Source organism: Eurytemora carolleeae, unplaced genomic scaffold, assembly GCF_000591075.1.
Source record: "Eurytemora carolleeae unplaced genomic scaffold, Eaff_2.0 scaffold156, whole genome shotgun sequence".
NCBI lineage: Eukaryota > Metazoa > Arthropoda > Copepoda > Calanoida > Temoridae > Eurytemora > Eurytemora carolleeae.
Window position 1 is genome coordinate 91,250 of NW_019396479.1, and position 25,823 is coordinate 117,072.

The 25,823-nt window shown below is 31.8% G+C and overlaps 1 protein-coding gene across 3 annotated transcripts; it reads right to left on the reverse strand.

Moving 5' to 3' along the window:
* Positions 1-10,492: 10,492 nt before the first annotated feature.
* On the reverse strand, positions 10,493-24,092 carry LOC111704029 (uncharacterized). 3 transcript variants are annotated; one of them, XR_002765731.1, is made up of 14 exons: positions 23,946-24,092; positions 23,727-23,785; positions 23,200-23,382; positions 22,745-22,919; positions 21,985-22,067; positions 21,142-21,258; positions 20,506-20,614; positions 19,678-19,721; positions 17,914-18,249; positions 17,374-17,474; positions 13,555-13,670; positions 12,491-12,569; positions 11,555-11,936; positions 10,493-11,328 (listed from the first exon to the last, which is right to left on the reverse strand). XR_002765731.1 is itself a non-coding variant. In XM_023476138.1 (13 exons), exons 1-13 carry the CDS (start codon positions 24,068-24,070, stop codon positions 11,655-11,657), a joined length of 1,809 nt encoding a protein of 602 aa, XP_023331906.1. In that variant the 5' UTR covers positions 24,071-24,092; the 3' UTR covers positions 10,493-11,654. The 3 variants fall into 3 exon arrangements, 2 of the variants coding, with proteins under 2 accessions (XP_023331906.1, XP_023331909.1); XM_023476138.1 differs by having other exon boundaries at positions 10,493-11,936; XM_023476141.1 differs by lacking the exon at positions 10,493-11,328 and having other exon boundaries at positions 11,847-11,936; positions 13,555-13,609.
* Between the last annotated feature and the right edge of the window lie 1,731 nt (positions 24,093-25,823).

Sequence of the window (25,823 nt, forward strand, 5' to 3'; positions counted from 1 at the left end):
CATATACTGATTCTAGTGTCCTCTCCCATGCTTTATACAATTGAAATTAACTTAATAATACAGTAAAATGTTTTATGTTATTATTACTTCTTTTCAGATTGGTTTTCATTTCATTCATATAAAAATTGTATTTCATTGTAACTTAAAACGAAAAATGATATGGTTTATAGCGCAACAAGGGATTTTAGAAACTGGCAAAACTATATTTAAGATAAAAATGAAAACACAGATTACAGATATTGTTTAAAATATTATTACTTCTTGTTTCCTATCGATTTCATTTCATTTATATTAAAAATCAAATAATTTTATTTAATTTATTATGTTATTAATGGAAAATTTTATAGCTTATGGGCGCAACAAGTGTTATAGTTAAGATAAAACATGATAATTCAGAAATTGTTTAAAAGTAATATCACTACTTTTTCCTGATTGATTTTTTTTATTTATCAAAAAAAAATTAAATTATTTTGATTGTTTAATTTTTCTTCTTTATCAACACTGATATGACTTGAAGGCGCACGATATGGTTTCGGGAAGGGGTAGGGTCCAGGGGTTGGAGTCTTAAACTACCTTTAGAAATAATTTTATAATTCTAACTAAATATATATTTTTGGGGTACATGTGAAACAGTGGAGGGGGGGGGGGGGTAGGGTAATCCTCCCTCTTTACTGATCCTTGCAGATATTGTTGCTAAAAATGATGAACCTATTTTGTAATTCTAAAAGTAACATAACTCAAGAAATATGAATTTATTATGATGATACATGGTTACGTTATTCAAGCTCTTTACAAAAATTATAAATAAGAAAAGAATTTTTAATCTATATTTTTGATTATATAGATATTTTTGTATCTTTTCCCACTTTATGGTTCTCGACCATTTCTATTTTAATTTATTAGTCTATTATAAAAATCCAATATGTCTGCTGCGCGGCGAGGAGTAGAAAATGCCGCTGAGAGTGCTGTAGTGCGTAAAAATGATGATCCAATTTCAACTGATGTCATTTCAGGGTTGTTTTTCATAATTTGTATCATCAGCTTGACATTTTTAATTTTTCATAACGTTTCATTTATCACAGAGCTTTAGCCTTTATAAACAAAACCTATACATTTTAGGGGAGGATGGGACCTAAAGAAATTATCAAATAAAAATGGGTCATTTTTTCATTTTTTTGGCCTGGAGTCTAGACTTTACAAAAAAAATACATTTTTGTTTGATATACACAACGATATTCTCTTTCCGGGGAGCAACAGGAAGATATCGTCGTATTTCCAGTTCTTCGGAAAATCAACAATTAAAACGTACCAATATTCAACAAGAAAAACAAGGACGTCTCATTCATTCTGGATCAGAAGGGTTAATGGGTATTGTGAATAAAAAATTAAACTTTATAAAAGATAGTTCTTTTGAAATTTCACCTGTAGAGTCCCTTTGAAGAAAAATTGAATGATCATGCGATATTTAACATTTGCCCTGGAGTATATTAAAGTATATGCAACCACTATTTGCTAAATGATGAACATATGCTCTGCAAAAACCAAACATTGCACTTTAATACCTCACAAACCTACTTCCTTTAACTTATCAAAAGAGAAAATGCAAATTCAGAATTATAATTCATAACAACTTTTAAAGTTTAAACTTTTTGTTTACAGATTTACTGGAACTTGAAAGTTAATCATCATCATATTCAACGAAAACAAAACTGAAACATAAAATTTGAAATGATTTCAATTAACCCTTCATTTACAGAATGGCATGTCCGATTCACAACGGTACCTTTTTTTTGCAAGCTCTCACGCAAAAATCAGTAGGACTTCTTTCTTCTTACTTCTAGAAAACTTAAGCTTATAAGAATTGCTGTTTAGTTCCGAAGTGATCATGTTTAGGGCTACGAAAAAAGTACGGCTGGGTTAGTAAAGTAAAAGCACACTTTACAGTCGACCCAGTCTTAAAAATAAATGCAAATTTTCAAAGAAGTCTGGTTACGTACATGGTGGCTCACGAAACATGACAGTTGTTGAATAATTTAAAATGTCTCCTTCCATAATTACTTAAGAGAATTATAAGAATATTTAATGCTATTTCATATTATAGTAAAATTGATTTCAAAGTAAAATGTATTTAGTAAAAAAAAATTATTGAACGAAAAAAAATGCAAAAAGTCTTTGATATTTATTACAGTATTGGGCAAAAGATATTCCAAATTATTTACCAACTGTTTCGTGGGACACCCTGTACTAGAAAAACAACAATACCTTTGTCACTCAGAAGTCTACAGGGGACGCGTTGAGAATCCCACATGCCTCTATCCAAATGGAGTTTCACTATAAATTACGTTCCGATCTACAGTAGTTCCGATCTACAGTAGTTCCGATCTACAGTAGTTCCGATCTACAGTAGTTACCTCTAATGAAGAAAACACGTCAGTAGAAAAAAAACTATCATGGATAAATGCTAACCCAAAATTTAATCACAACAAATTATTAGTAAAATTGTATTTGAAACTATTATCAACATTATTCCCAATATTCTGGTCACAATTTTGAAAATTATATTCGTAATTTTGATCATTCTGTTCACAATTTGGAACATTGGAATTTGGTCGCAATTTTTGATCATTATGTTTGTAATTTTGATGATTCTGTTCACAATTTTGAACATTATTTTCGTAATTTTGACATTCTGTTCACAATTTTAACATTATGTCAAAAATTTTGAACATCATGTTCGTAATTTTGATGATTCTTTTCACAATTTTGAACATTATGTTTGTAATTTTGACCATTCTGTTTACAATTTTAACATTATGTTAAAAATTTTGAACATTAAGTTAAAATTTTTGTTCGTAATTTTGATGATTCTGTTCACAATTTTGAACATTCTGTTAATAGTTTTAACATTATGTTCAAAATTTTGAACATTCTGTTCATAATTTTTTACATTATGTTCACAATTTTGAACATTTTACCAACAATTTTAACATTATGTTCACAATTTGGAACATTCTATTCAGAATTTTAATATTATGTTTAAAATTTTGAAAATTCCGTTTACAATTTTAACATTCTGTCCACAATTTTAACATCATGTTCACAATGTTAACATTATGTTAAACATTTTGAACATTTTGATCACAATTTTAAAACTATGTTTAAAATTTTGAACATTTTGTTCACAATTTTAACATCATGTTCACAATGTTAACATTATGTTAAACATTTTGAACATTCTGTTCACAATTTTAAAATTATGTTTAAAATTTTGAACATTTTGTTCACAATTTTAACATTATTTTCACAATTATTAATATTCTGATCATAATTTTAACATTATGTTCACAATGTTAACATTATGTTCACAATGTAAACATTATGTTCACAATTTTGAACTTCATGTTCGTAATTTTGACCATTCTGTTCACAATTTTTGGGATGCCTTAGACTGTTTGATATTATCAACAAATAGGGGTTTTCTAAATGTGTGAGACATGAATTTTAAATTTAAAGGGAGTGTTCGCGAAAAATAAAAGGGGGTATAGGCTTAATGCGATAAAAAAGCGCTTTTGCTCGCTAATAATCTTACTTCTATCTGTTGCGTGTATAAGAAGAAAATTGTTAAAGACGTCTCATAACGAATAACTTAGCGCCCATACAAATTCAGAAAATTGCAACATATGACATAGACCGTAAAAATCAATTTAATTTCAAACAAATCATTCAGATATTACAACCTATAGTCATCGATTATCTTTCGCCACATTTGTACATAGTTTATATCTTATAATATTTTTTAATTAATTTGTTTTGAATTTGATTATTTCTCATGTCGCTTGCGCAACTATCTAAGAATGCCGCGCACCACTCACATTTTTCGAAATCCGTTGAAACGTTTTCTAAAAAAATAAATTGATTTTTTACGGTCTAAGTTGTATGTTGCAATTTTCTGAATTTGTATAGGCGCTAAGTTATTCGTTATGAGACGTCTTCAACAATTTTCTCCTTATAGACGCAACAGATAAAAGTAAAATTAATAGCGATCAAAAGCGCTTTTTTATCGCATTAAGCCTATACCCCCTTTCATTTTTCGCGAACACTCCCTTTAAAAAAAACGTTCTGTGTATTTAACGCGTGGAAGATAATTATCTAAAACTAAATGAACTTTATTCCTGCGTGAAATGATTTAATTGGTTTAAAGCCAATGATTAGTTGATTAGCAAGATGATAAGTAAATGCTGGGTGGAGACTGTAGAGGTCTTCAGGTAAATGAATAAACCAAGAAACGCCCAAATCTGTATGAGCATTAAACACACTATACAGGGTGTAAATCAAGGGAGCATCTAACACACTTTACAGGGTGTATAAAATCAAAGGAGCATTTAAGACACTATACAGGGTGTGCAAATCAAGGGAGCATATAACAAACTATACAGGGTGTAAATCAAGGGAGCATTTACCACACTATACAGGGTGTATAAAATCAAAGGAGCATCTAACACACTATACAGAGTGTGCAAATCAAGGGAGCATCTAACACACTATACAGGGTGTAAATCAAGGGAGCATCTAACACACTATACAGGATGTATAAAATCAAAGGAGCATCTAACACACTATACAGGGTGTAAATCAAGGGAGAATTTAACACACTATACAGGGTGTACAAATCTGTATGAGCATTTGACACACTATACAGGGTGTACAGGGTGTACAAAATCAAGGGATAGCGGATAAATAAATAAATAAATGTTTTGAAATATCATCATACCACACCACACTACATGGTGTCCAAAATGATAATAATAAGTTAACATAATTAAATATATTCATCATCATGAGTATCTTTCCCACAGACAGAGGGTGTACAAAAAACAAGAATAAATGATTACATTTCTATGTATCTCTCTGAGGATCGGCCATCTACCGCCTACTGAAAAATAATAGTATTAATACACTCCTTATGAATACCAATATCACAATTTCCAGTTTTTAAATCATCATGGCAAGGGCTTTAATAATTAATGCTTAATTGTGAAGGCCTTTGCTGAACATAGTTGAAATCACAAAACAAAGAAAGAGCGCAAAGAAATTATTCTATTTCGAAAATGATTTATTTATTTTGATTACATTTCACCCAACGCCCATATAAATCCACTGTACTCACATATGTTATTGAGCTTCATTATTTTGAAAGCGCAGTCAATTTTTCGATTTTGTTTCTTGCTTGCAAATGTGCATGTTTTGCAGGGGCAAAAACTGAAATTAAACAAAATATTGCAATTAAGTTTTCAATGTCCATTACATGCATAGAAAGTTTTATAGTTGCAAAATTTCATTTTTAGCATTAGATTGCATTCTAGTGCATATATCCAACAAACCCCAGCTGGTCTTTTCGTTGCATGATCCAAACTGGTGCAAAATTTTACCCGTCTAGTGTCATTGTATGCAATTTCTTGTATCGGAGGAAGTGTTATTTTTTTAATCTTTAAAGATCTTTAAAACTGTTAAAAATTTATAAAACTTCGTAGTTATATATTAGTTATATTACCATTTTTGTCCAGGTTGGGTTAGGGACAATTTCTGATCTAAAAGCTACACTAGAAAAGCCTGAGAGCCGAGCGCTGTAGCAATAATGTTGATTCTGGGCAAAGCGCTGCGGCTATAAACTCGTAAAATATTTTAAAATTCAGATTTTGAAAAAAAAATTGTTCTTTATGTCGAGATTGCGAGATTTATTATATATATGTTAGTTATAGCTGGCTTTAACGGCTGGACCAAATTGGCTGAAATTTTAAAAATTTTGATTCGACATTTTTTTCAAAATTCGATTTTTTCTTGTAAAATTCGAATCTTTTTATGTTCATAAAATTCCACGGGAAAAGCCTGGCACTCAAGGAGTATGAAATAGAAGGGAGATACAACTGACGCGGCCTGCCCTACCATCTGATTATACATGGTTTGCAGACGGGTACTCCATTTTCATAAGAAATATTCAGAATAGGTTATTGTATTCGCGGTAATTGTACATCAGACAAATATTTCTTATTTAAATGAAGTACCGTCTGCAAAGCATGTATAATCATATGGTAAGGCGGGCCGCGTCAGTTGTATCTCCCTTCTATTTGATACTCCTTGCTGGCACTTCAGCTAGTTTCTATAATCAAAACAACGATAGGTTGATGTTTTCAGGGGAAGGGGGGGTTCCAAGGCACATTTCATTTTAAATTACCAGACAAAAAGAATGGGAGGATAAGATGGCTAGAACAATATAATAACAATAAATAATTTCATGAGAAGAAATAGTATTAGTGCAGACAGAATTGGAGAACAATAGAAAGATGGATTGGACTAAGAACAATTGTACAACTGGGCAACAGCACAATTAAATAATTACCCTTCAAAATAATTAAATAATTACCCTACAAAATACATTTGATAAAAAAATGTTTAAAAATATAATTTTTAAATTACAGAGGGATGCCTTAATTGAATTCGACATTTATAACTTTTAATATCGGAATGATTAGTCTATGGTCTTGGTAGAAATAAATGCAACTCCGTCGATCTGTATGGGTCATGGGATCTATGATCCATATGAGCCGTTTTTAACAGCTTTCTCCTTAAAAACACAAGAGACAGAAGAAAATTAGTAGCGCGCCGATCGATATCGAATTCAATTTTGGAATTTGCCTAAACCCCCTTCCATTTTTCGGGCGAATACTTTCTTTAAATTGTAATCATTGGAAATATCGCTTCTTTTTATCCTAATCCAATCTAAAGTCGTCAAGCACTTTGGTAAAAATTAACGAAAAAAGCAAAAAATAGAATTGGTAGAAATTATGTAATTGTAGGCCGAAAATGCTCCATTATATCGGCAGGGTTAGGAAATGTTCCGTTAACGAAAGTATACCCATACTTTTACACACATATATATATATAGAAAAGAAAGATATTTTTAAGTTCGTTCGAAATAATCGTTTGTTCAGTAAAAAACAAATGGTTTTTAAAAAGTTCGTTAAAAATAGTTAAACAAAACGATAGTTTTTTCGAGTTTATTCAAACGAATGATTTATAAATCGTATGTTAACGTTTTGACTGATCCTTAAATGTGAATGATTGTCAACGATTTTATATCATTTATTTTTTTGTTTCTCTGAACGATCCAAACTGTTTGTTTATCGTTCACGAAAAATGATGTTCTTTCGTTCATCTTTAGGTCAAGAATGAATAGGTATTAAAACTTATCAAGATAGAAAAACAACAATATCTTTCTTTATCAGATGAATGTTTAAAGGATACGTTGTGAATCGGTCCTGTCACTCTTTAACTTGACGATCCCTTAAAATTACGTCTAGTACCTTTAAATATTAAGAAACTGACAGAACGATCCCTTGAAATTACGTCTACACTCCCTTTAAATATTAAGAATCTGATAGAACGATCCCTTGAACTTATGTACAGTCCCTTTGAATATTAAGAATCTGATAGAACGATCCCTTGAAATTACATCTAGTCCCTTTAAATATTAAGAATCTGATAGAACGATCCCTTCAAATTACGTCTAGTCCCTTTAAATATTAAGAAACTGATCGAACGATCCCTTGAAATTACGTCTAGTCCCTTTAAATATTAAGAATCTGATAAACAATCCCTTGAAATTAAGTCTAGTCCCTTTAAATGTTAAGAATCTGATAAACAATCTCTTGAAATTACGTCTACAGTCCCTTTAAACATTAAGAAACTGATAAATAATCCCTTGAAATTACGTCTAGTCCCTTTAAATATTAAGAAACTGATAAACAATCCCTTGAAATTACGTCTAGTCCCTTTAAATATTAAGAAACTGATAGAACGATCGTGACAATGAAGGAAGGAAAGATTTTGCAGGATTTTGCCAGAGTTGCAAGGTTAATTGGCACACGCAGAAAATCACCTTTAACACACAAAAACCAGGCATGTTGCCTATGCAGATACAGGCAGTACTATATGCAGTCACAAAACAAAAGGAATAAGGCCTTCACCTTTCTATTCCTTCTTTTATCATTCCTTCAGATAAAACTTCTTACTTTCTTTCATTATTAGAATTTATTACCATCCTTTTTTGGTATCATTCATACTTTCTTTAATAATCCTACTTGTCCTTAATTTCTTTTAAATATCTTTTTTACCTTCATTATATACTATTTCTATTTATCCTGCCCCTTTCTTATCTTCTTTCTTATTATCCATACCCTTCTTTAATCCATCCTTTTGTATCCTACCCTTCTTTAATCCATCCTTTTGTATCCTACCCTTCTTTAATCCATCCTTTTGTATCCTACCCTTCTTTAATGCATCATTTTGTATCCTACCCTTCTTTAATGCATCCTTTTGTATCCTACCCTTCTTTAATGCATCCTTTTGTATCCTATCCTTCTTTAATCCATCATTTTGTATACTAACCTTCTTTATTCCATCTCTTTTTATCCAACCCTTCTTTAATCCATCTCTTTTTATCCTACCCTTCTTAAATCCATCTCTTTTTATCCTACCCTTCTTTAATCCATCTCTTTTTATCTCACCCTTCTTTTAAATATCTTACCTACTTTCATACTTCTAATTTATCTTACCCTTCTAGCACGTATCTTTGTTACCTACTTTTAGTTTTACTATTCCTATTTGTCCTACCCATTTTTTAAGTATCTTTCTTATTTTTTTAATAATCCTACTTTTTTCACCAACTCTTTTAAATATTTTCTTACTTTCTTTGATAATTATACTTGTTCTGACCTTCTACTAAATACCTTTAACAACCCTACTTGTTCTAACCTTCTTTTAAATAAAAATATTTCTTACTTTCTTTATTAATCCTACTTGTCCTAACCTTCTTTTAATTATCCTTCTTACTTTCTGTAATAATCCTACTTGTCCTAACCTTCTTTTAAATATCTTTCTTACTTTCTTTATTATTCCTACTTGTGCTAACCTTCTTTTCAATATCTTCCTTACTTTCTTTATTAATCCTACTTGTAACCTTCTTTTCAATATTTTTCTTACTTTCTTTATTAATCCTACTTGTAACCTTCTTTTCAATATCTTTCTTACTTTCTTTATTAATCCTACTTGTCCTAACCTTCTTTTCAATATCTTTCTTACTTTCTTTATTATTCCTACTTGACCTAAACTTCTTTTAAATATCTTTCTTACTTTCTTTATTATTCCGACTTGTCCTAACCTTCTTTTCAATATCTTTCTTACTTTCTTTAATCATCATAATTGTCCTAACCTTCTTTTAAATATCTTTCTTACTTTCTTTAATAATCCTACTTATCCTAACCTTCTTCTAAATATCTTTCTTACTTTATTTATTCATCCTACTTGTTCTAACCTTCTTTTGGGTATCTTTCTTACTTTCTTTAATAGTCTTACTTTTCCTAAGCTTCCTTTAAATATTTTTTTTTCTTTAATCATCCCATTTGTCCTAAATTTCTTTTAAATATCTTTTTTACATTCTATATTAATCCTATTTGTTCTAACCTTCTTTTCAATATCTTTCATACTTTCTTTAACAATGCTACTTGTCCTAACCTTCTAAATATATTTCTTACTTTCTCTCAATGCTTGCATTAACCCTACCTTTTATCAATATCTTTAATTATTTTTATTCCCATTTTCTTTAACTACCTTTTGATCTTTTTATTATTCTTGCAATAATCCTACCCTTATTTTGTCTCTCTTTATTCCTACCTTCTGTCATTACTTCTATTTACCCTACCCTTATTTTGTCTCTCTTTATTCCTACCTTCTGTCATTACTTCTATTTACCCTACCCTTATTTTGTCTCTCTTTATTCCTATCTTTCCTACCTTACCCTTATTTTGTCTCTTTTTAATCCTATCTTTCCTACCTTCTCTCATTACTTCTATTAACCCTACTCTTATTTTGTCTCTCTTTAATCCTATCTTTCCTAACTTCTCTCATTACTTCTATTTATCCTACCCTTATTTTGTCTCTCTTTATTCTTATCTTTCCTACCTTCTGTCGTTACTTCTATTAACCTTACATTTTTTTATCCATCTCATTATTCCATTTATTATATCCATTTTTCGATTTTCTATTTTCCCTACACTTCTTATATATCCATTTCTTTATTCCTTTAAAATACAATTCTTACCTGCTTTCATTATTCCAAATCCAAACCCTCTTTCAATATTCCAATTTATTCTAGCCTTCTTAAAAATATCTTTCTTTTCTTTTTTCTAAAAGTTGCTCGTTCTTAGTTTAAAAATACTAACAAAATACACTAACATTTATATTAACTGTAATGTAAATAATAAATATGTAACTTTCCTTTACTCTTTCTTTAGAATTCCAAATTATTTATTTTTAAAATATATTTCCGGCCTGCTAACCTTTTAAATCTACTGGTTTTTTTTTAACGGCAGAATTAGTGACCTAGTTCAGCATGTTAAATATGTTTTATTGAAAATATATTTAAATTACAAAAGTATTAAAATATCACATATCTATCTATTTGTCTTAAAACTATAACAAAAAATATCAATATCACATCATATTAAATTCGAATTCAGTTCATGGACGGAATTGGTTAGCACACAACTTTTTTAATCTCAAAAAGAAGTCCACAAAAGACTGAAAGAGTTTATATGTCGTGTAGGCTGACGAAAAATCTTGAAAATATTAATCGTTCTTTGAAGAATGTAAAAATTCAGGCAAATATTTTTCAAAGAAATTTAGAGTGAAAGAAAAATCAAATGATACATAAAAATAGATTTTAAATAACTCTTTAAATTTTTGGGTTAGGGTATTATAATCCTTCATGATAAAAAAAATCCCTTGTAAAATTAGGCAAAATTTAATAAAAAATAAAAAATATAAAACCATTATAATTTCACGACATTAAGTAATTTCTTTTTTTTGGGGGGGGAAGGGGGCGGGGGAGGGATTTCCAGGAAAATACCTTAAGTGAACTTTTTATAATAATAAATCGTCGACAGTCGACAATCTTGAAAAATTAATTGGTCGGGATTATAGCAAGGAATAAGCAAAGCACTCTCATAACTTTGTTTACAAATAAGGTATACTGCAGATTCTGGGAGGAATGAGCAGTAATGCGCTTGTTTACATTCCTCTTTGGGATTTTAGTAAAACTTTATGTGTAAATAAAAATATGGCAGAACTTGCTTATATTCATTAAAAACTGAAAAAAATGTTAAAAAAATACAATGGAATAAAACATAAATATTGTAGTCACAAACAGTGCAATGAAATTTAAAATATGATTTTTGATCCTCTGAAAAAATATAGGTGGACATTAAGTGTGAACTTTTTTTACAAACATACAGTGGTCGTCGCATATATCAATACAATAAACACGACTTTCTATTTTAATTTCAACCAAGCTTTCAAACAACTTGGAAGCACACTAAATGGAAACCAAGAGAAAATGTCATAAATAAGATTCTTTTAGTATTTATTTTGAAAAAAAGCTTATTGGAAATAAAAACTTTTCTAGAAAAATCGTCTTTATTGTATTGATATAAACGCCGACCAATGTACTAAACTACTAAACATTTGTGAGGAAAAAATTTGTTAAGAAGAAATTTCAAGAATTTATACCCCTAACATGATACTAGTGGAAGACTACAGGTTTATGGTGCGTATGGAGGAGGGTAAGTCTGGGTAGGTTGGGGAGGGTAGGGTTGGTTTTGATACGGTTGAGGGGGGTAGGGCTGATTAGAATTGGGTTGGGGAGGGTAGGGTTGGTTTTGATTCGGCTGCGGAGGGTAGGGTAGATTTCCTTGATCCGCCATGGGATAAGGCATATGTCCGCCACCAGAGTATGCAGGATCAGCTGGGGCATACATTCCGCCACCATAAGCGGCGGAAGCAAGATGGACTTGACTCCCAGCGGCGGAATAGTTAGGCGTATCCTGCAGGGAAAAGTAGTATTTCCATATTAAATCTTTATGAAAAAGGTAAAAAAAAGAATTTAATATTTAGTTGTTATCATCATATTAATGTTAAATTGAATTTAAGCTTTTTTTAAATACATCCCACGAAACATGACAGTAGCAAGACAATTATCTTTGAATTTATTTGTGACATTCAGTCGTCAACCAACTTTTTTTACATACATGGTTCTTGAAACAATAATCACAAAGTTTTACTAGTCCTGGCATTTCCAAATTGTGTTTTTTGTGGTGTCAATATTATTTCAATCTTATTAAATAAAACCAAAATTGTCAAAATCTGAACGAAATTCTTCATGTCTCCGTTAATATTGAAATGACACAAAAGGCAGACAACATTTTGAAAATGCCAAGAATAGGGGTATTTTGTGATTATTAACTCAAGAATTTTACTTCTAAAATTAGAATTACGAATAAAAACCGAAAATTATTTCACAATTCCAAGACGACCTATAATTCGTCTAGACTCCCATGTTTTGTGGTACACCCTGCATCATAATTTGTACATATTCTACCTGATAAGAGGTTACTTGATTATCATATTTGTTGAAGTTAACAGGACCCAACTCATCAGCATACTGAGCTTTATTAGACCTAAACACAATAAGTGATATAATATCATCTTCCCTTTTAGAGAGAAGAAATGCGCGAAGAATAAATAAAAAATCTGCAAATTCTTACTATACTTTATAATAATACATTTTAGAAAAAGTTTTAGATAATAATATCTAAAATAAATAGTATATCAGTTAAAACGCAACAATCTTCTTATAACATTTTGTTCATAAACAAATTGTTTCATGCTTTTATGTAATCATCAGTATGAATGAATTGAGAATTTTTCACAGATGTTTCACGGATTTTCACGAGATGTTAAATTAATTTTAAATTAATGTTACATAGAGATACATACAATAAAACAAACATGATGTTAAAAAAATAAATAGTATATATTAGGACCCTAAGATTTGCATTAGTTAGCCAACAAAATTATTTATTTTACCATCACATTTCCCTTCCTCATTTTCAATCTTCATTTTAAACAAAAAATATACTTATTTTCTGATTATTTTGGATATATGTGGCTAATACAGTGGTCGGCGTTTTTATCAATACAGTGAAAACGACTTTTCTATTTAAGTTTTGATTTCTAACTAGTTTTTCAAATTCCAATTGTTTACAAGTAGAGATATAAACGCGGTTTTGACAGCTTCTCTCAGTTTCTATGTTTATGTGTATTAATACGGTTTAAAAGCTTGGTAGAAAAATTCAAATCGAAAGTAGTCTTCATTGTATTGATATATACGATGACGACTGATATTCCTTTTGTTAATAATACATGATACCTAAAAACATTTTACCACTGAACAGTTTTTGTTCTATCAAATTCAGAGAAAAATACAACAAAAGATATGCAGCTAAGATAAAATTTGATGTTTAAAGAGAGGGGGGGGGGGGTTTACAGAAAATATATATCCTTTGGTTTATCTTAAAAGTAAATATGAATGGAAAAGGTTTTTGAAGAACTGGCGTTATCTTCATTTTCCTCAAATATATGTTTAAAAAACTTTAATGTAACCTGAAGCAGTCTTTAACTCGTTTAAGGCAGCACCCGAGGCAACAGCAGCCGAGGACTAGAATAGCAACAGCTAGTCCTATACCCAGTCCAGTCCCGTTTATACCAGTCTCAGTCGTCCATATTAGAAATACGACTGTTAGTCTTTAACCCTTATGGCACCAAAGGTGGGTTGGGTGCGCGCATTAAGCAAGTGCTTAAATGGGGTGTGGAGGGGGGGAGGGCTAATTCCTTTACCACTACTAAATATATATAGTATATACCAATAAACATTTTCTGTCATTCACGAGATTTTTTAAAAGTAGGTATATTTCAAAAGACAACAAAATAAAGGAGATAGCTTCATTTAAAGCCATGGCGTCTAAAGGTAAGCGTTAACAATTTTAAAGTTCCAAGTTCGATGGACCTTAAAGGGACTGTATACGTAATTTTAAAGGAAGTGTTCGCGAAAAATGAAAGGGGGCTTAATGCGATTATTTTTCGACGCATTCGTATAGTTAATATGAATATTTTTGATTTTGTTTTTTTAAATAATTTTCGCTGGCGCTGGATTTTCGAACATTCATTGAAAATATGAAAATGTCGTCTTCATTATCAAAAATCCTCGAAACAGGAATAAATGTTTTCAAAAGTAACTCTCAGATCATGAAAAATACAAAATATTAAGAAATATCAACAACTTACTTCAAATTTTAACGACAGTCCCTTTAAACCGATAAAAATAATTTTTTTTGTAAAACCATTGATAAAGCAGGCTAACAAGTATTGAGAACTGGCAAACTTTGCTAAATAAAACTGAAGAACGTTTTGTACATGGAAAGTCAATGTATGTTTTAGGGCAAGGCCACAATTGTTTATCCTCCATTGTACTTATTCAAATATAAAGCGATTGTAAAGTTATTTCGTTGGGACATTTCATTGATTAACTTTTTATGGATGGACTTTTATACAAGACCTTGCAAAGCCATGACATTTAAATTTCACAGGTAGGACATTATAAAGAAAGAACATTTCATATATAGGACAATTAACAGGTAGGATATTTTATAGATAGAAACTTTTAACCCGACTTATAATTCTGATGCTGAAATTAATTGTAAACTTTTTATGGTTGGCAACGGAATTTCATTGACACTGACAGGAAAAAAGGAGTGTCCGCGAAAAATGAAAGGGGATGGCTTACGGCGAAAAATAATCTTATCTTACTTCTATCTGTTGCGTATATAAGGATAACAATGTTAAAAACGACTTACGTCCATACAAATTCAGAAATTGCAATGAACTATATACAAACTCGTCGAAAAATAATACTACAGGTTGTAATTTTTGAACGATTTGTTTGAAATTAAATTGATTTTTTACGATCCGAGTCGTATATTTCAACTTTCAGGGTGGCCAAAACTTTTTTGAACCCATCCGTACAAAAATCCGTACATTTTCAGAAGAAATCCGTACAATTTTCGAAAAACAATCCGTACAATCCGTACAATTTTTTTTTAAAAAATCCGTACAATCCGTACATTTTTTTAAACCAATCCGTACATTTTTTTAAAGATCCGTACATTTTTTTAAAAAATCNATTGAAACATTAATCAATCTAATATTATTTAGAATGCAGAAAATAAGTTAAACTAACTTCATTTTGACGAGAATTTTTTTTTATTTTCATGAAAAATTTGCTGAAATGAGTGAAAATTTTAAAAAAACGGTGTATTTTCCAGGATAAAATCCGTACAATCCGTACAATTTGAAAACAAATCCGTACAATCCGTACAATCCGTACAATTTTAGGGTTAAAAAAAAATCAATCCGTACAATCCGTACATTTTGGCCACCCTGAACTTTCTGAATCTGTATGGACACTACGTTCTTCAGTATAATTCGTTTTTACCAATTTTCTCCTTATTGACGAACAGTAGCGATCAAAAGCGAATATTTTTCGCCGTAAGCCTATACCCCCTTTCATTTTTCGCGAACACTCCCTTTAAGCAAAAATCTTGAATTATCCTCGCTTTTTAAATCTTAACATTGGTAATTTAATGTTGCAGTTCTCGTGTAAGTAACTTGCGGATATATAAACCATAGTAGTGGGTAAAAAATTTTATTTTTTTCAGAGTAAAAAGCCGATTTGCTGCTGTGTTCAATGCAAAAAAAAGACTATCGTTTGTTGTGAATCAGACATATAGCCCTTAAAATAGAAGGCTGCTTTAAATTTCATAGGCAGTCCCTTTGCTCTATATAAAATCGTTAAGAATTTGCCAAAGCCAAAAGTTGCATACTTTCAAACTTCAAAAATAAGTTGCAATGTATAAACAGTGCGAATTATATCTAATATAAATGCAGAAAAAAAATACAAAAAAGACATAGAAACCCTTCACCAACCCCCTCCACCATTTTAGTCTTTGGGTCTAATACAAAAGCCATTCAAACGAGGAAATTGAGGAATAAAACATAAACTGAGGAAAACTGTGATAAAACACATCTCTAATGTAATCTGTATTCATATTCCACAATTTATTAGTCCCACTGTATTACCATGGTTTTAAACAAATTTTTTCTTTCGAATAAAATCCTTAAAAACAGCCTATCAAAAAAATCAAGGCCTGGGATAAAAATCCACGAATTCAAAAAGGAGGCGAGGAGGGGGGACTATAAAATTTAGCCGAAGCTAAGAATTCCAACCCCCTGATGTATAAGGGTTAAATTGTCAAATGTCCCTCGAGTAAAAGTAGAATGAGTCAAGGCGGAAATGTATTTTGTTTACATTATAGTGTGTAGTACACAGCTCTGGAACTAGTTTTATTGTAAACAAACAACAGTTTTTAACTAAGTTAACAGTTCAAAGTTTTGTCATGGCCAAAAACTGTTTTGTCACCAATCTCGGATATTGTTTACAATAAAACCAGTATTAGAGATTTTCTAATATGACACGTTAGAAGGAAAATATCGTCTATCCCCTTCCTTCTAATTTAATTTTCATGGGCCCCCCTTGGGCCTGGACTGTTCAAGGCCTTCTGTGAAGTCTCCTTAAAGGGACTGTAAGTGTAATTTCAAGTGACTCTGGACGAAAAGATGACGATGCCTGATTCAAAACGGTTCTATTGAAATCTTTATCTGATCGATAATGAGGAAGATATTGTCGTTTTTCTAGGGTTAAAAGTGTTTAATTTTGATAATTACTTTGTGTTTTCCTGCGCTGGAAATGCACATGTCATTTTTATAGAGAACCAACAATTGAAAATAATATATACTTTTTAAAACAAAGCTGTTAAAGATACCATTATTAAGCGGGGAGTGTCATCTTTGCATGGAGGGTCACTGAAATTACGCTTACATTCTCCATCAGATGTTAATTTCCAAATTCATGTCTCAATTAACTGTTTAGTGTCAATAGTCCTGTAGCTTATACACTGTACACCGTACTTTACATATTTATTTACATTGTACACTGTAATAGTTCCGTCATGTGTATCTTCCACCATGCAGTACATTGCGATTAAAACAATAACAAGGCATGCACAATCAAACACTCCACGATAGGAAGTAAAAAACACATTTATAAAGATTGTTCTGATCTCAAATATGTACTAAAATATCATTATTCTTGAGGGTGCTCTGCATCCCTATAAGTAATTCCATTTTTATTTGAAGTAAAAGGAATTTGAATTCAATTTTAGAACATGTAACGCTCCAGAATATTGTTTGAATAGACGTTTAATTTTTAAATTAAATAGTATTAAATAAATATGTTTTTGAAAAAATTAAATTATGATCGTAAAACTTAAATTGATTGAATCGTAAGACCTACAGCTGTTTATCTACCTGATCCTGCCTAACTTGGGGTTGAGCCAGCTCCCAGCTAAATGTATCAATATCTCGACAAAATGCTTCCTTTAAATCAGCCTCACTAGCCTTGGTTGGATCTAAACAAGGAATAAATCATTTGCACAAAAAAATCAAAAGACTTTTTGTCTGTCTCATTTAAAGCGACTGCCATTGTAATATCGAATCGAAACAAAACAAACCAGTAAAAATCAAAATTAAAACTTGCTAAATCGGGATTAATTTTTCTTTTAAGGAGCTATTACATTTTTTGTGCTACAATATTTTATTTTGTTTTTAGAGTATAAATGATAAACATATTTTAACTTAATGCACTGACAATAGAAACAAAAGATATATTGACTCCCTGAAAATGTCACAAAAACTACCTCCCAGCGAAATTATTCCTGTAATGCAGTAATATTCAAGATAAATTATTCTTTTTTATATTAGAACATTTAATAAATGTTTTGGTATGAACAAAACTTTTCTTCATATTATCGTGAAGAAAAGTGTATTTACAGATGACTAATTAGTTACCTATGCTGCTAAGTAGACTAGTTGACAGCGTTTCATTGATTGATTTCAAAGTCGAGTTGGTATCAGTTATAGTCACACTATCGGTGCTAGTCAAATTAGTCGCTGGGCTGTTCGCATCGGTTGTTGTGCTATTTAAATCTGTTGCAGTGCTGTTGTTCTCCGTTGTAGCTGTGCTGTTGTTCTCCGATGTAGCTGTGCTGTTGTTCTCCGATTTAGCTGTGCTGTTTAGCTGTTCTATCTTCTCCAGAGTAGAATTGACAGCTGCCAGAACAGTTGGAGAGGGTGGGGTGTCATAAGTGATCTTACTACAGTCAACATCCAGGTACAGCTGACAACCTGACATACAAACATTATTCTTCTTAACTTTCTTCAAACATTATTATTAAAAGAATGATTTATTTTACAAATGTTAGAAAGAACCCAAAGGGAGAACTGATAGCGCAATACTTGTTAGTTAACAGAATTGAGAGGAGAGGTCAAAATCAAACTAAAACTGTTTCAGCACTAATGTTAAAAATTAATTAAAATAAAATAAATTTCCGATATAATTGTTTAAAATATAAATGGATTACGCACAGTACGTCATGCAAACCAGGGGCGTAGTCAGGGGGAGGGGTCTCAGCAACCGTTGGGGCCTAAAAACCCCCTGAAATCCATAATTTTCACTGGTCCACAGGGGGGGGGGGGCTGAGTCCCCCATAGCCCCCCCCCCCATGACTACGCCTCTTAATTACATACTCATTTCATCTTTATCAACGAGTTTATCTATAAAAAAAGGTAAAAATGTTGTTATTAGCGATGATGACAGATATATATTTACATATTTGGGCACATTTATAACATTTACAAATTAAAAATACTTTGCGACGTTTCTAATTTTAAGATTTAATAAAGATTTTCATTCCGTTCTATAAGCTAGTTATAGACAAGGTACTAATGCAAGGAAAGTTATTTCAGAGGAAACCGCATTTTTTTTGCATACAACATGTAAAATCTGTGCTAAGTTGACCCATCATGCAACTGCCGGCTACTAGCGCGCCGGTCAGTAGGCTCCAATGTCTATTTTGACCTCAGAAATAAATTTCTTACCCCAATTTTGCTATAGTTTGATGTATCTCATGCTACTTTTATTCTGACTTAGGCCAAACTTAGCAAATAAGTATTCAAAAATATTTTCTTTTATTGCGCGCGCGCGCGGACATTTATGGCTTTGGATGTGAATTTTTTGAGCGCATAATTTTTTTCACGAGTATCAGGATAAATGTTTAAGTGCAATTAATGAAGTTGTAGAGGATATGAAATCCCCGAAAGAGGATTATGAAATCCGCAAAAGAGTTGTGTCGGACCCTGGAACCGGAGAAGACCTTCTCAACTTCCTCTCCTTTTATACACTTATTTAATATATATTTATATCTAGAAGCAATAAATGTACTTCTAAAGTGGTGACCCCGACGTCGGGGATTTCATATCCTCTACAAAGTTATGATTGATTTACTGTCAAAAAGTCTTATTTTTTAACAAAAAGCGCGCGCGCGCACTTTTGCTAAGATCCGTTCAAAACCAAAAAATGCATATAATATACATAATTTTAAGCTCGCATGCAAAAAACCAGCCTCCTAGGACAATGCTATAAGTTATGTTTATACACTGTTTAAATTTCCCGGAGAGTAATACGTGTTATGCCCTTTAATCCAGCTCCCCGTTTGCCACACATCTACCCTTAATTTGCTCAAAGAAAACTAAAAAAATCTTTTAAGAAAATACCTGAATTTGCTTGATTCCATCTCATATCCTTCCTACACTCACATCTACAAAAATAAGGATAAATAATAATTCAATATTCTACTAAAGACATGGATATATAATAGATGTCTAAAGATGTCTTTCCGGACTTAAGGAATATTAGGAAATGAAATATGCTAGAGACCCCAATATGAGTGTATACCCCCCAAAACCACCGCCAGACTAATCCTGCGTATCTATATCCAGAGTACAGACTACAGATTTGCAGAAAACTAATAAGAATAACAAATTGCTTTACGAGTTATGTTCGGAACTGTATTAGCCTTTCAGCCTATACAAGACAGTTAAATCAAGTGAATAAAAGTAACGAGGAAAGAAGAATATTGGAAAAATGATCATCTGCATTAAAAACATTTATCAGTCGCTTAATAATGTAATTTGTAAAAATATGAAAATAAAGATTTCCAATTGGCTGTAAAAATATTACAAAAGTATTTAAGGCACTTCGCGTCACTTTTTCTATAAAACAATCTTAGCTTTTAAAAATGTTACTTTTTAAGTCGCTATTTTTCTTCGAACATCAAAAACAAAAAATGTTGCAGATTTTTAGGCTTACATAAATGGATTTCCGAAAGCCTTCATCGAGTAAAGTATGAAAGTTAAGTTTAAAAGGATGAAAGGATGAAAGGATAAAAAAGACGAAAGTATGAAATGATGAAAGGAAAAAGAGTTAAAGGATGAAATGATAAAAGTATAAAAGATGAAGGGATGAAAAGATGAAAGGATGAAATGATAAAAGGATAAAAGATGAAAGTAAAAGACGAAGGATGGAAGGATAAATTAACCGACCTGCCCCCGGCCTGTAAAGTAAGGTTTGTATTACAGATCAGATTAATATCAATCTTTTGACAATCCTGTTCTGTTCCACAAGCAGTAAATGGATCCCCTATTCTAGGATCTAAACAATAAAGGGATTGTTCATCAACTCAATTGAGCAATAATCATTTTTTTCTTTAAACCTGAATTTTTGTTAAAATAAGTAATTTTTAAAAAATAATCTGAAAGAATTCCTAAATTTTGGTTGTCAAGCTAAAACAACCAATGCAATGTTTTCCCCAGTGCAAATTTAAAAACAGACAAAATAAAATTTGGCTAAAATCTGCCAATTAATATTTGCTCTAATTTTGTTCAACTTGTTCTATATTGTTATACAGTGATAACCAGAAAACTGTGGAATAGGAAGACAACATTACAGCAATACTTTTGTGTACTTGATGCTGTTACAAAGCCAACAGTGCAATTAGTAACTTATTAAATAACTTATCAAGTTAATGGGGTCTGTTTACACTAAACAATTGCTGTGTCTCTGTTTATTAGATTATTCAAAGGCATAACTTTGGTCTGTAAGTCGTCTTCCTATTTTTGGTTATCACTGTATTGTAAACACTTACTTTAAATAATTCATAGTAAACATTTATTAAAAACCTATAGCTTGTTGTCCATTAGCCCAGCAGGATCCAAACTTTTTATAAAATCCGGGCCGACAATCACAGAAACCGTAGGTACAGTAGGAGTTAACAGGACACCCTCCAATACAGATTCCTAAACAGTTCAGAATGAAAGGATGAAAGGATGAAAGTAGGTACAGTAGGAGTTAACTGGACACCCTCCAATACAGATTCCTAAACAGTTCAGAATGAAAGGATGAAATGATGAAAGTAGGTACAGTAGGAGTTAACAGGACACCCTCCAATACAAGTTCATAACAGAATTTAAGAATGAAATCATGAAATTATGAAAGTAGGTACAGTAGGAGTTAACAGGACACCCTCCAATACAAGTTCATAACAGAATTTAAGAATGAAATCATGAAATTATGAAAGTAGGTACAGTAGGAGTTTAAAGAACTCCCACCAATACAGGTTCCAAAACAATTAAAGAATAAGAGGATGAACTTATGAAAGTAGATATAGACACACCAATAAAGGTTCCTAAAGAATTAAAGGATATAGGGATAAAAGGAAAAAGGATGAAAAATTGAAAGGATGAAAGTAGGTACAATAGGAGTTAAAAGGACTCCTACTGATACAAAAACCTATTAGAAATTAATAAGAATTATGAAAATTAAACAGGAAACAGAATTTTTTTCCGTTGTTTGCTATATCAAAGAATTAACAAATATAACGTTGAAATATAGATGTCTCAAAATGACCTACATAGCATAGAATTTGCTTTGTGAAGGTTCGAATGTCAATCTGCGAATTCTGCGATTTGCAGATAATAACGCATGGCTCATGCGGGCCCCGCCACCCCTCCCTCGTTAATTACCTTGTTGGTAATTGTTGTAGTAAGGGTTGTTCCACGAGTGTCCATACTGGTGAAAATACAGCAGTCGATTGTACTCCTGATACCTGGACATTATTAATTTGAGATCTAAAATTTCTCGGTCGCAGTTTAACCCTATTACAGACTCCCCGTCCCCTTTAGTTTTTTTTTGCCCTAGCACTCTTATTTTTGACGTTATTACTGTGAATTATTTTTTAAAATGTTAAGGAATAAAAATGTTAAGGATTTTTTGGAATATTTTCTTTAATGCATAGGGTAGGGGTACAAGGCCTTAAGAAGTCCAGTCCGTAAGAAGAAAAAAATTTTAAAAAGCCCACAACTTTTTTGTGACTAAAGCTTCAGATTATTGAAAAGCCCTTAAAGAGGAAAAAGAACGTTTATTACAGAAGCACAGGATTTTCGATGAAAAATAACGATTTTGAAGGGGAAAAAATAAATCAATAAGTCAGGAGATTATGTAAAAGTTTTCTTATAGTAACGTAGACAAATTTTTTGCACTAAAACAAAAAATGAGAAATCGACGAATAAAAATAAATTTGGCATCCATTTTTGGTTAGATCTGGTTAAAAATTTGGCTGGCTTCTTGTAAGAAAAATAAATGCTTGCAGTTGGTAAACGATTTTCAAATTTACAAAACTTTGCAGATTTAAGTAAACCCTTTTATAAGTAAACAACATAGAAAATAGAAAAATGAACGAACAAAGTTTGTTTTCCATGACCAGTGAGCCTTTTTAAATTCTACCTGTGATAGACGCTAAGAGCAGCAAGCCCACCCACAGCTCCTACAGCTGCTCCGCCAAGGAATCCAGCTCCGACCCCCAGGCCAAGCATCTTCCCGCTGCTCCCGTACCGGCCCACTCCGCCGGGAAAACTGGTTCCGAAGTTTGTACCGTACCCGGGGGACTTATAGCTGTAACCTTTAATACAAAGAAAAACGCATTAAATTTTATCATAATAAAAAAATAACTAGACTGCTAGTGCGTGCAGTACTTAAATACGGGGCGTGACTGTCTGGTAATAATTTTAGCTTTTTGTTGCTGACCAATTGCTTGACTTTCATATTTAAGTCATGAAAGTAATCTTTGAGGAGTTTTGGTTTGTTTTAATTAGCGAATTTTAAAAATTATAAAAATCAGGGTTTTTTTTGGCTTTGACACTCAATACTCATTATTATTTCAATCATATTTCTTTTAGTCCCTGAGGTTCCAACTCCGCTGCTTTTAGACCCGTAGCTGCCATAGCTTCCTGGGTTAACAAAACCGCCACCGCCGATTTGTGAACCGCCAGGACGGAAACCGTTTCCGCCACCAACTTGAGATCCTCCACCGGCAAATCCACCTCCGCCGATAGGTTTTCCGGCTCCTCCGGCTTGAGAACCTCCTGCATGTACACCAATAAAAAAATATAAAAGATGGTTCACATATTAAAAACTTTTTTTTTTTTTGGCAAAACGTTGTCAATTTTGGGTGAAGGTTTCAATTGAACTTGAGAGAGGGGGAGAGATAGGCATATTATTGAAAATTTGTTATCCTACTTAAATGTACACTCTACAGTGTGGACCTATTCATTTATAATTTTCATTCTCTTACAATGGGCCTACCAATTAAAACAACCTACTTCTGGTTAGGCGGGTAAAGACTTCATAGTAAATTGTGATTTTGTTATTTGTATTATCTCGTGCTTTGTAGTTGGAAAAAAATATATTTATAAATAAAAATAATTCCCTGCAGTTCCCCACTGCTGTTTAGGATAGCTCGAACCACCACCACTACTGCTGCTACTTCTGAATCAAAGTAATTTAATTGATTGTTTTTGTTGTTGTTGATATCATTAACAAAATTGTCATGTTTATATAGAATACTCACAATTTATTTTTAATAAATTACCCATAAAGTTGCCAAGACAAATTCAAATATGCAAAAAGTTTTAGTTAACATAATCACCTAGATCTGCTGAAGAAGCCTCCGCCACCTCCTCTACTTCCTCCGCCTCCTCTACTTCCTCCGCCTCCCCTCCGCCCATTCGACTCAAGAGCTAAGAGGAGAAGAACAAACACTAATATCTTCATTTTGAACTTCTGAAATAGATTCAATATTTGTTTATGAAAAAATATTTATTTCTTATTTTTCCAGCAGAATAATGACAAATGAATAGGTTTTCATTGTGGCATCTAATAACTCTAAACGTAAGAGGTTTTGGGTAAAAATCATCATGAAAGAGCAAAAGATAAAATTCATATTTTGGTGAAATACAGTGAGTCCCATAAAACTATCAGACAGGAAAAGGATAATTAAGCAATCTTATGAGCATTCGATGTTCAAATTAGATAGTTTCCAGAATCTTGAAAATGTGGCGCAACTAGAACGAAGAAGGGGGGGGGGGGGGGAACCAGATTAAATTATAATAAAATTAAGATCATGTATTTAAACTATTCTTTGGTGTTTTAAACAGGTTTATTCATCTTTAAGGTGTTCTGATCGAACTGGATTCAGGTTTGTTGTTCTTTCATATCTATATTGATACGTTCATGAATTCAATTCTTAAACCTTTGCAGAAGAAACTTATTGTTTCAGTTTCGTAATTTCCCAGAGAGCGATTTTTGGACCCCCTCCCCTCCCCCTCCTATGAATTTTGTACATTTTGTACGATTGATATATAGCTAACTATTGAAATGGTTTGATCCTGTTATTTTATACAATGCATGATATGTTATATGTATACATCACTACCGACCTATGTTATAACAACGAAACTTTTTTTATGAAGTGATAAGAATTATAATTAACATGATCAATTGTACAAAATGAACAAAATTGATAGGATGGGGAGCGGGGGGGGTCCAAAAATCGCTAGAACAATAATAAAATTTCAATAAATTTCACGCATAAAAACAAAAATACGTAGATCGTTAATTAACGATAATCCAAATTATATTGCATTTCAGCTTTATAATGTAATTATAACTTAATAAACAAATAATTTATGCGTAGTAAAAAACACTAAACAGATTTTATATGTTTTAATAGTCACGAATTCTATATATATATCTACTTAGATTTCCACCATATTTTCCTGTTTCAAACTGAAATCTGAATTCAGATTATATGGTTTTATTGTTATAATGGTTATTTTAACACTGTTTTAATCACTACACACACCATGTCCTACAGTCTGCAGGAGCTGCCGTGTCCAGTGACTAAGCTAATAACTTTGTTGCGTCAAACTACCATAACCGGTATTTAGATTTTTACCTTATAGATCTCACCTATTCACACCAGATCTATAGATAGATAGGCAAACAGATAGATAGATAGATAGATAGAGATAGAAAGTGTTCAGTAAATACGGTAATCCCCGAAAAACTAAGCATATTTAGGGGATTTCTAAATCTTCAATTTAAACTGATTAACCTCAGTTTTTTTGGGGGGTTCATTGTACATGGGAATAATGACGAATTCGATATCGTCTTTTAAAATAATTCTGTTTTAAATTAGTGATACCTATTGAGAAAGCTGTAATTGGCTGTAATCCGTAAAATTTTCGTCTGCTATGTTTACATCTTGTTTGTTTATGTTTTGACTGCATACGGCATAGTAAAATAAGAAAATTACAGCATACAAACAGAGTAAACTTGTCTGTCTTTACTTTTCATCTTGCGGAGACATTTGTTGACGGAAGACAGCAACACGCTAGACAAATCAGGATAATAGGCCAGTTAGGATTCTGGTGGGGGATGTATATTTTCCCCGGACAATTCTTTCCCGATACGCCGCACAAATACACACAACAGAGTAACCCCGTCTCAGAAATTCGATAACAAA

Bases quoted from the DNA above. Each gene is read 5' to 3' on its own strand.
- LOC111704029 (XM_023476138.1), bottom strand. From the start codon at position 24,070: ATGAAGATATTAGTGTTTGTTCTTCTCCTCTTAGCTCTTGAGTCGAAT. The intron at 13,671-17,373 runs GTAGATAAACAG...TTTCTAATATGG, and splicing joins CCCAAGTTAGGCAGGATCAG to ACGACTGAGACTGGTATAAA. The intron at 11,937-12,490 runs GTAGAATATGTA...TTTTCCCTGCAG, and splicing joins ATCAAGTAACCTCTTATCAG to GATACGCCTAACTATTCCGC.